Source organism: Nomascus leucogenys, chromosome 8 (genome assembly GCF_006542625.1).
Source record: "Nomascus leucogenys isolate Asia chromosome 8, Asia_NLE_v1, whole genome shotgun sequence".
Classification (NCBI taxonomy): domain Eukaryota; kingdom Metazoa; phylum Chordata; class Mammalia; order Primates; family Hylobatidae; genus Nomascus; species Nomascus leucogenys.
In genome coordinates, this window is record NC_044388.1 from 8,268,102 (window position 1) to 8,281,223 (window position 13,122).

General features: G+C 36.7%; 1 protein-coding gene across 1 annotated transcript in view; it reads left to right on the forward strand.

Moving 5' to 3' along the window:
* ATR (ATR serine/threonine kinase) overlaps window positions 1–13,122 on the forward strand; it is a 135,593-nt gene that overhangs the window by 18,504 nt on the left and 103,967 nt on the right. Inside the window, exons 6-16 of the mRNA XM_030816709.1 lie at window positions 170–361; window positions 1,184–1,374; window positions 1,848–2,000; window positions 4,141–4,333; window positions 4,577–4,839; window positions 6,676–6,866; window positions 6,951–7,051; window positions 7,283–7,454; window positions 10,399–10,569; window positions 11,028–11,222; window positions 12,806–12,991. Of these exons, the coding sequence (XP_030672569.1) occupies window positions 170–361; window positions 1,184–1,374; window positions 1,848–2,000; window positions 4,141–4,333; window positions 4,577–4,839; window positions 6,676–6,866; window positions 6,951–7,051; window positions 7,283–7,454; window positions 10,399–10,569; window positions 11,028–11,222; window positions 12,806–12,991 (2,008 nt within the window). The remainder of the gene's footprint in view (window positions 1–169; window positions 362–1,183; window positions 1,375–1,847; window positions 2,001–4,140; window positions 4,334–4,576; window positions 4,840–6,675; window positions 6,867–6,950; window positions 7,052–7,282; window positions 7,455–10,398; window positions 10,570–11,027; window positions 11,223–12,805; window positions 12,992–13,122) is intronic.

Below are 13,122 nucleotides of genomic sequence, written 5' to 3' on the forward strand. Positions count from 1 at the left end.
ATCGTGCCACTGCACTCCAGCCTGGGTGACAGAGCGAGACTGTCTCAAAAAAAAAAAAAAAAAAATTTGAATAGTTGATATTACATAGTATGTTTTATTCTAAATGTTTCATGTTTTAACCAAATTTATATTGCATATGAATATCTCTCTACTGTATTCATAATTATAGAATTAAACATGTGGACATGAACCAAAAGAGCATATTATGGAGTGCACTGAAACAGAAAGCTGAATCCCTTCAGATTTCCCTTGAATACAGTGGCCTAAAGAATCCTGTTATTGAGATGTTAGAAGGAATCGCTGTTGTCTTACAACTGACTGCTCTGTGTACTGTTCATTGTTCTCATCAAAACATGAACTGGTAAAACAAACTTCTTGTTTCTTGGGGTTGGGTTTCCTGTAATGAACTTGGATTTACTGTTTACTCATTATTCACTTCACTCATGTGACCTTAGAACACAAACTTTTCACTGAAGTAGTTAAGAAATTTATTTTCTATTGAGTCAAATACTAGGTATGGTGCTAAGCACTGTATATATCTTAGTTAATATTTACAATAGTCCTGTAAGGTAAATGCTATTAGGCCCATTTTAAGAATTAGAAATTGACACTCAAGAGAAACTGAGGCTCTTTTTTGTCTGAAGCCAAAACTGATTTTCTTGGGGACACATGATTAGAAAGTACCAGAACACATTTGTGTACAACTCAAAACCCAGTGTTTGGCTTTTGAAGACAGGGTCTCGCTTTGTCTCCCAGGCTGGTGTACAGTGGCATGATCATGGCTCACTACAGCCTTGATCTCTGTCCGGGGCTCAAGTGAGCCTCCCAAGTAGCTGGGACTATAGGCATGTGCCGCCACACCCTAATTTAAAAAAAATTTTTTTGTAGAGATGGGTTTCCCTATATTGGCCCAGCTGGTCTCAAACTCCTGGGCTCAAGGGATCCTCCCACCTCAGCCTCCCAAAGTAATTTTAGTTCCCAAATCCTAAGGGTGATTTAAGCTGACATAAATAGATTCAACTTAAAATAGTAATAACATATTACTTGATTTGCATATTTACTTTAAATTGTTATAGATAAATTTCATACTCACAATTTCTTTTGGCTTTACTACAATTTTATGTTTGACTATAACAAAATTCATCTTAATTCCAATGTCTTTAACAAAATGTACTTACTGCAGCCATACTTTCAAGGACTGTCAACATAAATCCAAGAAGAAACCTTCTGTAGTAATAACTTGGATGTCATTGGAGTTTTACACAAAAGTGCTTAAGAGCTGTAGAAGTTTGTTAGAATCTGTTCAGAAACCGGACCTGGAGGCAACCATTGATAAGGTGGTGAAAATTTATGATGCTTTGATTTATATGCAAGGTGAGTACAAATAAGCAACAGATCAGAATAACCTTTAAAGATAATCAGTATAGAAATACGCTTTCTTTTTTGCCTGAAGCCTAAGTGCGTAAGTGTTTGGAATACTCAGAAGTTTTTTCCTGATTTCAGTTCTATTAAATTTGTCAATAATTTCTGAGTTGCCAATTTATGTGTGTAATATTTTGATTCTTTAGTCAATAGAAATTATTTATAACTTCAAAGTTTTTTGATTTGGGAGTTTGAGGAATGCTGTGATTCTTCTTTAAAAAAGGCATAGGTAACATGTTTTTATAAAGTCACATTTAATTTCTTTGGGTTCACAGACCTCAGACCATCGTTTATGGATCTCTGTGTTAAGAATTTCTGCTTATCAAATGATCATTATGATAGTGTTTCAAATGTCTTTATTTTTATTTAAAAGAGATATTATTAAGGAAAAGTTATAATTAATGACTTATTTTGTGCTTCTGTAGTAAACAGTTCATTTGAAGATCATATCCTGGAAGATTTATGTGGAATGCTCTCACTTCCATGGATTTATTCCCATTCTGATGATGGCTGTTTAAAGTTGACCACATTTGCCACTGATCTTCTAACATTAAGCTGTAGGATTTCAGATAGCTATTGTAAGTGCTCACAAGAATATGTGTGTATGGTTTGTTTTATTTATTTATGTGTTTATTTATTTTTGAGACATAGTCTTACTCTGTCACCCATGCTGGAGTGCAGTGGTGCAATCTTGGCTCGCTGCAATCTCCATCTTCAGGTTCAAGCAATTTTCCTGCCTCAGCCTCCTGAGTAGCTAGGATAACAGGTGTGCACCACCACACCCAGCTAATTTTTGTATTTTTAGTAGAAGCGGGGTTTCACCATGTTGGCCAGGCTGGTCTCAAACTCCTGACCTCAAGTGATCCACCTGCCCCAGCCTTCTAAAGTGCTAGGATTACAGGCGTGAGCCACCATGCCCGGCCTTGTGTGGTTTGTTTTAACTCATCTCTATATAGGACTTCTAAGACTTACTTACATTTTTTTCAATAATTGAAAGAGCAGGTACATTTTTAATAGTTCAGAAAGGGGTTAGATACGTAAAAAGTAACACATAAAAGCCTGCCCCACATATCCCATTTCCTTTCTTTTTGTAAAACATTTGCAATGTATCCTTACATATCATTATCTTTATTTAATAAAATTAGGAAGTATTTGAGAAATATTTTAAAAAGAAGAACAATGTACCAAAAATTCTTACACCAACTTCTCAGTTTAAGAAATAGAAACATTAGGCCAGGCACGGTGGCTCACGCCTGTAATCCCAGCACTTTGGGAGGCCAAGGCATGTGGATCACTTGAGGTGAGGAGCTTGAGACCAGCCTGGCCAACATGGCAAACCTCATCTCTTCTAAAAATACAAAGATTAGCCAGGCATGGTGGCTCACGCCTGTAGTCCCAGCTACTAGGGAGGCTGAGATACAAGAATCTCTTGAACCCAGGAGGCAGAGGTTTCAGTGAGCCAAGATTGCACCCCTGCACTCCAGCCTGGGCAACAGAGTGAGACTCTGTCTCAAAAAAAAAAGAAATAAAAACATCAAAGCCCTTTGAAGTCAGTTTCTCTTTACCCTTATCTCTCTTCATGAAATTTTTTTTAAAAAGGAAATAAAAATATTAGAGATATGATGGAAGCCCTTTGTCCCTCTATGATTTCATTCCCCTCATTTTTTCCCCAGAGATTACTACTGTTCTGAATTTGGTGTTGATTGTTCTGTTGAATGTTCTATTACTTTTACTATATATGTATTTATTTGTAAGTAATACAAGAAATTGTTTTGCTTCTTACAGCTTATATATTGTTGGTCAACACTATCTTTATGAGACTTATCGATGGTGATATGGGTAACTCTAATTTTTAGTTAAACTTCCAAATAGTAGCCAAATGCATGGATGGACACTATCAGACCTCCTATTGGTGGACAATCAAGTTGTTTCCAACTTTTCACAATTACAAGCAACATTTAAATGAATATTTTTATAAATGATTCTTTAGTCATTCTAAGGCCTTGCTGTTTGAAAAGTATGCGCCACAGACCAGTAGCATTGCCACCATTTAGGGACTTGTTAGAAATGGAGCATCTTTGATTCTGCTGAGAGAGCACATTAAAAAAAAAAAAAAAAAAGAGAAAGAAATGGGGAATCTTATGCTCCACCCAGACCTACTGAATCAGAATCTGCATTTTAACAAGATAGGTGATTCATATCCCTATTAAAGTTTGAGAAGCATTATTTTCACGTTTTTACCTACCTAAGAGTAGTATTGTTGGGTTATAGAGTTTGCACATCTTCACCTCTATTCTGCTGTATTGTTCTCCAAAGATATACCAGTTTACACTCCTGTTAGCAGAGTATGAGTTCCACATCCTCACTGACACTTAGCTGACTTTAAAATTTTTGCTATCTAGAAAATAAAAAATGTCATGGAGTTAACTATCTTAAATTTTTTCTTTTTCCTATCTGGTATGTATGATTTTCAATTTGCATTTCCTTGATTATTTAGTAAGGTTGTGTATAGACCTTTTTCAATGCACTTGCTTTATTTTCTGAAAAGGAGCTTTTAATTAAATTAGGTATTAAATGTATTTTAAATGTTACTTGACTTTATATATATGTATACACAAATGTTACTTTACTTATACATATGTACATGTGTATGTATTTATGTGTATACATGAAATTAACATTAGTAAAAATCTTGTTTAATAGACTTAATTTTTTCAGCACCACAGGCACAATCACGATGTGTGTTTCTTCTGACTCTGTTTCCAAGAAGAATATTCCTTGAATGGAGAACAGCAGTTTACAACTGGGCCCTGCAGAGCTCCCATGAAGTAATCCGGGCTAGTTGTGTTAGTGGATTTTTTATCTTATTGCAGCAGCAGAATTCTTGTAACAGAGTTCCCAAGATTCTTATGTATGTACTAAGATTTTAATTTGAATATATCACTCTATTGGAAAGATCATAATTCTCTGGCTATATATGCAGGGTTATGTTTATTGTTGAATATGTAAAGCAAATATTGCTTTTAGTTTTAGAATTTAACATTTTTTCCTTCTAGGCTTTGTTTTACCAGTACTTTTGTCCCAAATTAAGCAAGACTATTTAGACCACAAAATTAGGCAAGAAAGTTTAGTACTTTTTCTTTTTTCTCCCCAGAGATAAAGTCAAAGATGATTCTGACATTGTCAAGAAAGAATTTGCTTCTATACTTGGTCAACTTGTCTGTACTCTTCACGGCATGTTTTATCTGACAAGTTCTTTAGCAGAACCTTTCTCTGAACATGGACATGTGGACCTCTTCTGTAGGAACTTAAAAGCCACTTCTCAACATGAATGTTCATCTTCTCAACTAAAAGCTTCTGTTTGCAAGCCGTTCCTTTTCCTACTGAAAAAAAAAACACCTAGTCCAGTAAAACTTGGTTAGTGATGATGACTTATTTAATATTTTAAAACCTATTTAAGCTCTGCTTTTCAAATCAGTAAAATAATTAGGCTGAAGCCTTGAAAAATTACAGGAAGTTACATGCTTTATAGATTCAGTGCTCAGTATTGATTAGTTATAAATGGGATAACTGGTATTAGATCGCATCACAGAACCGATAGGAGAGGTGATTTTGGGATTTTTCGAATACTCTTGTGATTTGACAGCCTAAATGGGGCATACCTGATGGTTGTTTCAATATTGTAAGATTCAATATTCTATGTCTTCTTTAGTGATACTAGAGATCTTCTTAATGTGTCCCCTGTTACCACCTTGGACCTTGAGAACTTCAAATAGTTAAATTACTTTGCCCAACTGAGGACTGTAGAGTATATCTTCTTGGCCACTTTCCAGTGGTAATGGAGTATAAGTTTTTACGAAGCATGAGATTTATACAAATACTTAGAAGATCCATTTGCTTAGGTAGTAAGTTGAAACTTTTTCTCAAGTTTTCAAAGCAATAGAAAGTACTCCCTAAATCTTGTAAGGTTAACAATAAAGCTAAGATCCCCTTTAGAAATGTGCTTTTCTTTTTTTTTTTTTTCTTCCCGACACGGAGTTTTGCTCTTGTTGCCCAGGCTGAAGTACAATGGCGCGATCTTGGCTCACTGCAACCTCCACCTCCTGGGTTCAGACGATTCTCCTGCCTCAGCCTCCGGAGTAGCTGGGATTACAGGCGTGTGTCACCACGCCTGGCAAATTTTTGCATTTTTAGTAGAGACGGGGTTTCACCATGTTGGTCAGGCTAGTCTCCAACTCCTGACCTCAGGTGATCTACCTGCCCCGTCCCCACAAAATGCTGGGGTTACAGGCATGAGCCCCCACGCCCGGCCTTTCTTTCTTTTTTTTTTTTTTTAAGAGACAGGGTCTTGCTCTGTCACCCAGGCTGGAGTGCAGTGGTGCGATCATGGCTCACTGCAGCCTGCAGCCTTGATCTCCCAGGCTCAAGTGATCCTCCTCCCTCAGCCTCTTGAGTAGCTGGGACCATAGTATGTGCCACTACACCCAGCTAATTTTTAAATTTTTTGTAGAGAGGGATCTCACTTTGTTGCCCAGGCTGGTCTTTGAACTCCTAGCTTCAAGTGATCCTCCCACCTTGGCCTCCCACAGTGTTGGGATTACAGATATGAGTCACCACTCCTGGCCTGCAATGTGTTTTTAAGTTTTTCTTGGTAACATATAATGGTCTACAAAATCTGAAAGAGACTTGTTATTTTATAACAATTCTGGAAATTATTTTAGATTTAAATTATTTACAGGCTGAGTGCAGTGGTTCGCTCCTTCAACACCAGCACTTCGGGAGGCCGAGACAGGCGGATTGCCTGAGCTCAGGTGTTCGAGACCAGTCTGGGCAACATGGTGAAGCTCCATCTCTACAAAGAAATACGAAAATTAGCCAGGCGTGGTGGTGCATGCCTGTGGTCCCAGCTACTTGGGAGGCTGAGGTGGGAGGATCACTTGAACCTGGGAGGTCAGGGCTGCATGCTGCAGTGAGCCATGATCACGCCACTGCACTCCAGCCTGGGTGACAGAGCAAGACCCTATATCAAAAAGAAAAAAAGTGACATTTATTAAATATAAAGTAAATTTTAATTTATAAGTATCCATTTTAATTTCCTAAAATTCTGTGTGCTATACATACTTAAATATGGAACATTTACATTATAAGAGAACTTAGGATTCTTCATGGCATATTATTTGTTGACAATATTTTTACAGTACAACCTTGACATTTAATATGTTAAATTAGGTATTGTATACTCTTGTCCTTCAGCTTTCATAGATAATCTACATCATCTTTGTAAGCATCTTGATTTTAGAGAAGATGAAACAGATGTAAAAGCAGTTCTTGGAACTTTATTAAATTTAATGGAAGATCCAGACAAAGATGTTAGAGTGGCTTTTAGTGGAAATATCAAGCATATATTGGAATCCTTGGACTCTGAAGATGGATTTATAAAGGAGGTTGGTAATTTTTGTTTTTAATATTTGAGTTTACATCAACCTAGCTCTAAAAATTTCTTTAACCAGTTAATTTTATTGTTCTAGCTTTTTGTCTTAAGGATGAAGGAAGCATATACACATGCCCAAATATCAAGAAATAATGAGCTGAAGGATACCTTGATTCTTACAACAGGGGATATTGGAAGGTATACTTGGCAGCATTTGTATTCTTCCTTATTTATTTTGGCCATTCTCCATTTTTATTTGCTTGCTGTTAAAAATGGTGATATGATATTTGTGATATTATAGACAAATTGTGAGTCAACATGAATTTGTTTATAGATTTCCATTTGTTTCTGGGATATTGGAGATATATATGTGTGTGTGTGTGTCTGTGTGTGTTTGTATATTCATATGTATGTTGTTTTTAATTTTAGGGCCGCAAAAGGAGATTTGGTACCTTTTGCACTCTTACACTTGTTGCATTGTTTGTTATCCAAGTCAGCATCTGTCTCTGGAGCAGCATACACAGAAATTAGAGCTCTGGTTGCAGCTAAAAGTGTTAAACTGCAAAATTTTTTCAGCCAGTATAAGAAACCCATCTGTCAGGTAAGAGTCAGCATTTGTCTTGACTATAGGCAACAGCAGTACTTTTTAAGAGTTACAAAAAAGAAGAATATTTGTACATGTTTTATTTTGCTTGCCTTTCTTTTTTCTTCAATTTTTATTTTAAGTTCAGGGGTATATTGCAGCATGTACAGGTTTGCTACATAGATAAACATGTGTCGTGGTGGTTTGCTGCACAGGTCATCTCATCACCTAGGTATAAGCCCAGTATCCATTAGCTATTATTTCTGATAACTCTCCCTTCCCTGCCGCCGACAGGTCCCAGTGTGTGTTGTTCCCCCCATGTGTCCGTGTGTTCTCATCATTCAGCTCCTACTTATAAGTGAGAACTTGTGGTGTTTGGTTTTCTGTTCCTGTGTTAGTTTGCTGAGGATAATGGCTTCCAGTTCCACTGATGTCCCTGCAAAGGACATGATCTTGTTCCTTTTTATGGCTGTATAGTATTCCATGGTGTATATGTACCACATTTTCTTTATCCAGTCTGTCATTGATGGGCATTTAGGTTAACTCCATGACTTTGCTTTTTTTGTTTGTTTGGTTTTTTTTTGTTTTGTTTTGTTTTTGAAATGGAGTATCACTCTGTTGTCCAGGCTGGAGTGCAGTGATGCAATCTCAGTTCACTGCAACCTTCACCTCCCAGGTTCAAGCGATTCTCTTGCCTCAGCCTCCCAAGTAACTGGTATTATAGGTGCCTGCCACCACGCCTGGCTAATTTTTGTATTTTTAGTAGAGGTGAGGTTTCACCATGTTGGCCAGGTTGGTCTCGAACTCCTGATCTCAAGCGATCCACCCGTCTCGGCCTCCCAAAGTGCTAGGATTACGGGCATGAGCCACCGCGCCTGGCCAACTTTGCTATTGTAAATGGTGCTGCAGTGAACCTACATGTGCATGTATCTTTACTATAGAATGATTTATATTCCTTTGGGTATATACCCAGTAGTGGGATTGCTGGGTCAAATGGTATTTCTGCCTCTAGGTCTTTGAGGAATTGCCACACTGTCTTCCACAATGGTTTAACTAATTTAGACTCCCACCAATAGTATAAAAGCATTCCCTTTTCTTGGAAACCTTGCCAGTATCTGTTTTTTGACTTTTTAATAATAGCCATTCTGACTGGTATGAGATGGTATCTCATTGTAGTTTTGATCAGTGATGTTGAGCTTTTTTTCATGTTCGTTGGCTGGCTGCATGTATGTCTTCTTTGGAGAAGAGTCTGTTTATGTTCTTTGCCCACTTTTGTTTTTTTCCTGTAAATTTGTTTAAGTTCTTTGTAGACTCTGGATATTAGACCTCTGTCAGATGAATAGATTGCAAAAATTTTCTTCCATTCTGTAGGTTGTCTGTCCACTCTGATGATAGTTTATTTTGCTGTGCAGAAGCTCTTGAGTTTAAATAGATCCTATTTGTCAATTTTTGCTTTGTTGAAATTGCTTTTGGCGTTTTTGTGATGAAATCTTTGTCTGTGCCTATATCCTGAGGTATTGCCTAGATTTTCTTCTAGAGTTTTTATAGTTTCGAGTTTTACATTTAAGTCTTTAATCCATCTTGAGTTAATTTTTGTATATGATGTGAGGAAGGGGTCCAGTTTCAATTTTCTGCATATGGCTAGTCAGTTCTCCCAGCACCATTTATTAAATAGAGTCCTTTCCCCATTGCTTGTTTTTGTCAGGTTTGTCAAAGATCGGATGGTTGTAGGTGTGTCATCTTAGATTTCTGAGTTCTCTAATCTGTTCCATTTGCTTGCTTTTTAAATGTTTTATTTTCTTTTTTATTTTAAACATTTCTTAGAGACCAAGTTTCACTCTGTTGTCCAGGCAACATACAGTGACATGGAGTGGTGTGATCATAACTCACTGAAACCTCTGACTCCTGGGCTTAGAGATCCTCCCACTTTAGCCTCCTGAGTAGCTGGGACTACAGGTGTGCACCACCACACCTAGCTGATTTTTATTTATTTATCTATTTATTTATAGAGATGGGGTTTTAGAGAGAGCAGCCCTATTTTGCCCAGGCTGCTCTTTAACTCCTGGCCTCAAATGATCCTCCCACGTCTGCCTCTGAAAGTGCTGGGATTACTGTCATGAGCCACTGTGCCTGGTTTTAAAAAGAAAGCATTGTGCTTGCTTTAAAAAATTATTGTTAAGGCCGGGCGTGGTGACTCACGCCTGTAATCTCAGCACTTTGGGAGGCCAAGGCGGGCGAATCATCTGAGGTCAGGAGTTTGAGACCAGCCTGGCCAGCATGGTGAAACCCCATGTCTACTAAAAATACAAAAATTAACTGGGCATGGGGCGGGCACCTGTAATCCCAGCTACTCGGGAGGCTGGGGCAGAAGAATCGCCTGAACCCAGGAGGTGGTGGTTGCAGTGAGCCGACATCGCACCACTGCACTCCAGCCAGAGTGACAGAGCAAGACTCTGTCTTTAAAAAAAAAAATTATTGTTAAAAACGATGTATTTAGTTTATAGTTTATTTAATATAACTGAAATCTTGCCATTTTTATATTTTAGGATATTGGTCTGAAGATACAGGTTATAAATAGGGGAGGAAGAAAATCATCTTATAATGATGTATAGACTTTTTAGTGATAGTAAACTCTTTTACGCCTTGATATTATGTTATATGACACTTTGTTTTAAATGTATTCAATTAATGGCTGAAAAGTTAGGTTATGCGAAAATACTGAATTTATTTGTGGTATAATCCTTAGCATGATATTCAAGTTTTTTAACTAAGTCTGATTATGTCATCTGTGAAAGGCAGATTATGACATAGTCTACCTCATTAAGGTTGTTATAAAAATTGAATGGACCAATTCAGATAATGTAGAATACTATTTGATACTGCCCTCTATCGTATCTTAAAAAGTATTAGTTAAAATTTCTTTTCTGTGTGAAAACTAACAATAAAATGGTTTTTGCTCTAGTTTTTGGTAGAATCCCTTCACTCTAGTCAGATGGCAGCACTTCCGAGTACTCCATGCCAGAATGCTGACATGCGAAAACAAGATGTGGCTCACCAGAGAGAAATGGCTTTAAATACCTTGTCTGAAATTGCCAACGTTTTCGACTTTCCTGATCTTAATCGTTTTCTTACTGTAAGTTGCAACATATAGTTCACTTGAGGTTTGCAATTCAGTATTGTGTTCGTTCCATTCTAGATTTTGACTTTGATATGAGATTATTGCTTACACTGTAAAACTTAAGTTTAAGTGGATTTGAGTCATTGTTCTTTATGGTTAGCTGTCCTGAAAAGTTAATACTAATTGAATAATGCTGATTAATTCAGTTAGCTGTTTGAGCCCTTATGTCTTTGGTGCTATGATTTGTTCCACTGGTAATTCGAAGTCTAATCTGATCATTTCTACTCCTAAGGCGTTGGAATAATAAAGTATAAAATTATAGTGGTATAAATGATCTACTGTGACATATTTTATAGTATGGAGTGGACTCCAAATATGTGTGGCATTTAAAAATATTTTTGCACATAGCGTATGTGAATATTTTTTTCACCCAGACAAATGTACTTTTTGGTAATTGTTGCATTCTTTTTCAGAGGACATTACAAGTTCTACTACCTGATCTTGCTGCCAAAGCAAGCCCTGCAGCTTCTGCTCTCATTCGAACTTTAGGAAAACAATTAAATGTCAATCGTAGAGAGATTTTAATAAACAACTTCAAATATATTTTTTCTCATTTGGTCTGTTCTTGTTCCAAAGATGAATTAGAACGTGCCCTTCATTATCTGAAGGTAATTGAATATTTCTATATATTTTACTTTTTTATATAAATTAGCATTATAGGAAAGATGTAACATTCTTCTAGGAAGGAGGGTGAGTAAATTATAGCCTATCCTAGAAGACTGTAAGTTTAAATGTTATGTTAAATAATCTTTGTCCTGAGAGCATATTAAATAGAATTCTCCTTTTGTTTTCTTTGATCATTTCACCATAATGGGATATAATAGGCATCCTTTCATAGGAGAGGTTCTCAGCCTATTTCATTATAGTACTTTTCAGTTGATTGGAGTTATAAGTTGACTGATGATACACACTTAATTACATCCATAGGAAGAGGCAGTCACCTTCAAATGTAGTATAATGTCTGTATTTAGTTTAGTTGCTTGGTGTTCTGATTACAATTTGGTCCAGGTTTTTGGTAGTTTTTACATTTAAAATTATAACCTGTGCTGCTTTTTTTGGTGTCATATTAACAAAATATCTCTGAGGAATATGAAACTACATGGGAACAGAAAACTATGAGAAATATGCATATAACTTTACTGTTTTCTCTGATGTTAATTTACTTAATTTGTTTCATAATATATGCCAGCAGCAAATCTCTTTCCACATGAGAGTTAGTGAATGAATATCAAATATATTTATTCATCTTGAGAAAGTATTATACAACTGTATATTGTGGAGATAGAATGATAGTATTAAGTATTTATGGAGTATTTAATACATGTCAGAAATTGAGCTAAACAATTGATATGGATCATTTCATGTAATCCTCACAGTTACCTAATGAGATAAAGGTACTCTTAATTTTTTTTTTTTTTTTTTTTTTGTGTGTGTGATGGGAGTTTTGCTCTGTAGCCCAGGCTGGAGTGCAGTGGCGCGATCTCGGCTCACTGCAACCTCCACCTCCTGGGTTCAAGCGATTCTCCTGCCTCAGCCTCCTGAGTAGCTGGGATTACAGGTGTCTGCCACAAGGCCTGGCTAATTTTTGTATTTTTAGTAGAGGCGGGGTTTCACCATGTTGGCCAGGCTGGTGTCCAACTCCTGGCCGCAAGTGATCCACGTGCCTTGGCCCCCCAAAGTGCTGGAATTACAGGTCTGAACCAACACGCCCAGCCAAAGGCACTATTTTTTTGTTTTGTTTCATACATAAGGAACTAAGGCAGAGAGAGGTTAGATTAGGTAACTTGTCCAAGTCAGCATATCTGATAAATGACAGCTAGAATTTAAACTAAAGCAATCTGAACAGAAAGACTGCTATAAGCCACTATACTACATTTCTTCCCAGGGTTATGTGTCCCCTATAATGAGTTGATGATATTATAAGGCCTTAGAGAAAACTAGGACTTGCTTTTTAATATTTTATTTCTAAATAAAGTTGGATCACTTCTCCTCATTACATATAATCTATGGGAGACCTACCAGGATAGAATAAGATTAGAATCTTTTCCAATGCCTTTTCTTAATTCCATTAGTAAATCCTGTCATCTGGTCTAGAGCTCCTGATGTACTAATAGCATGTTAAAATTAGTATACTTGTTTCCAGGATGTTAGTAGGAAGAAAAAAAAATTTTTTAACATGTCTTTGGGTTAGAATGAAACAGAAATTGAACTGGGGAGCCTGCTGAGACAAGATTTCCAAGGATTGCATAATGAATTATTGCTGCGTATTGGAGAACACTATCAACAGGTTTTCAATGGTTTGTCAATACTTGCCTCATTTGCATCCAATGATGATCCGTATCAGGGCCCAAGAGATACCATATCACCTGAACTGATGGTAAGGAATATGTTCTATGAGGTTTTTTTATTTGTTTTTCTTCCTTTTTCAGCTTAATTATGAAATTGAAGAAATCATATTTTTGGTCATTTTCTGGCTGCTAGCAGTTTGTTTAAATTTTAAGTTGGTAT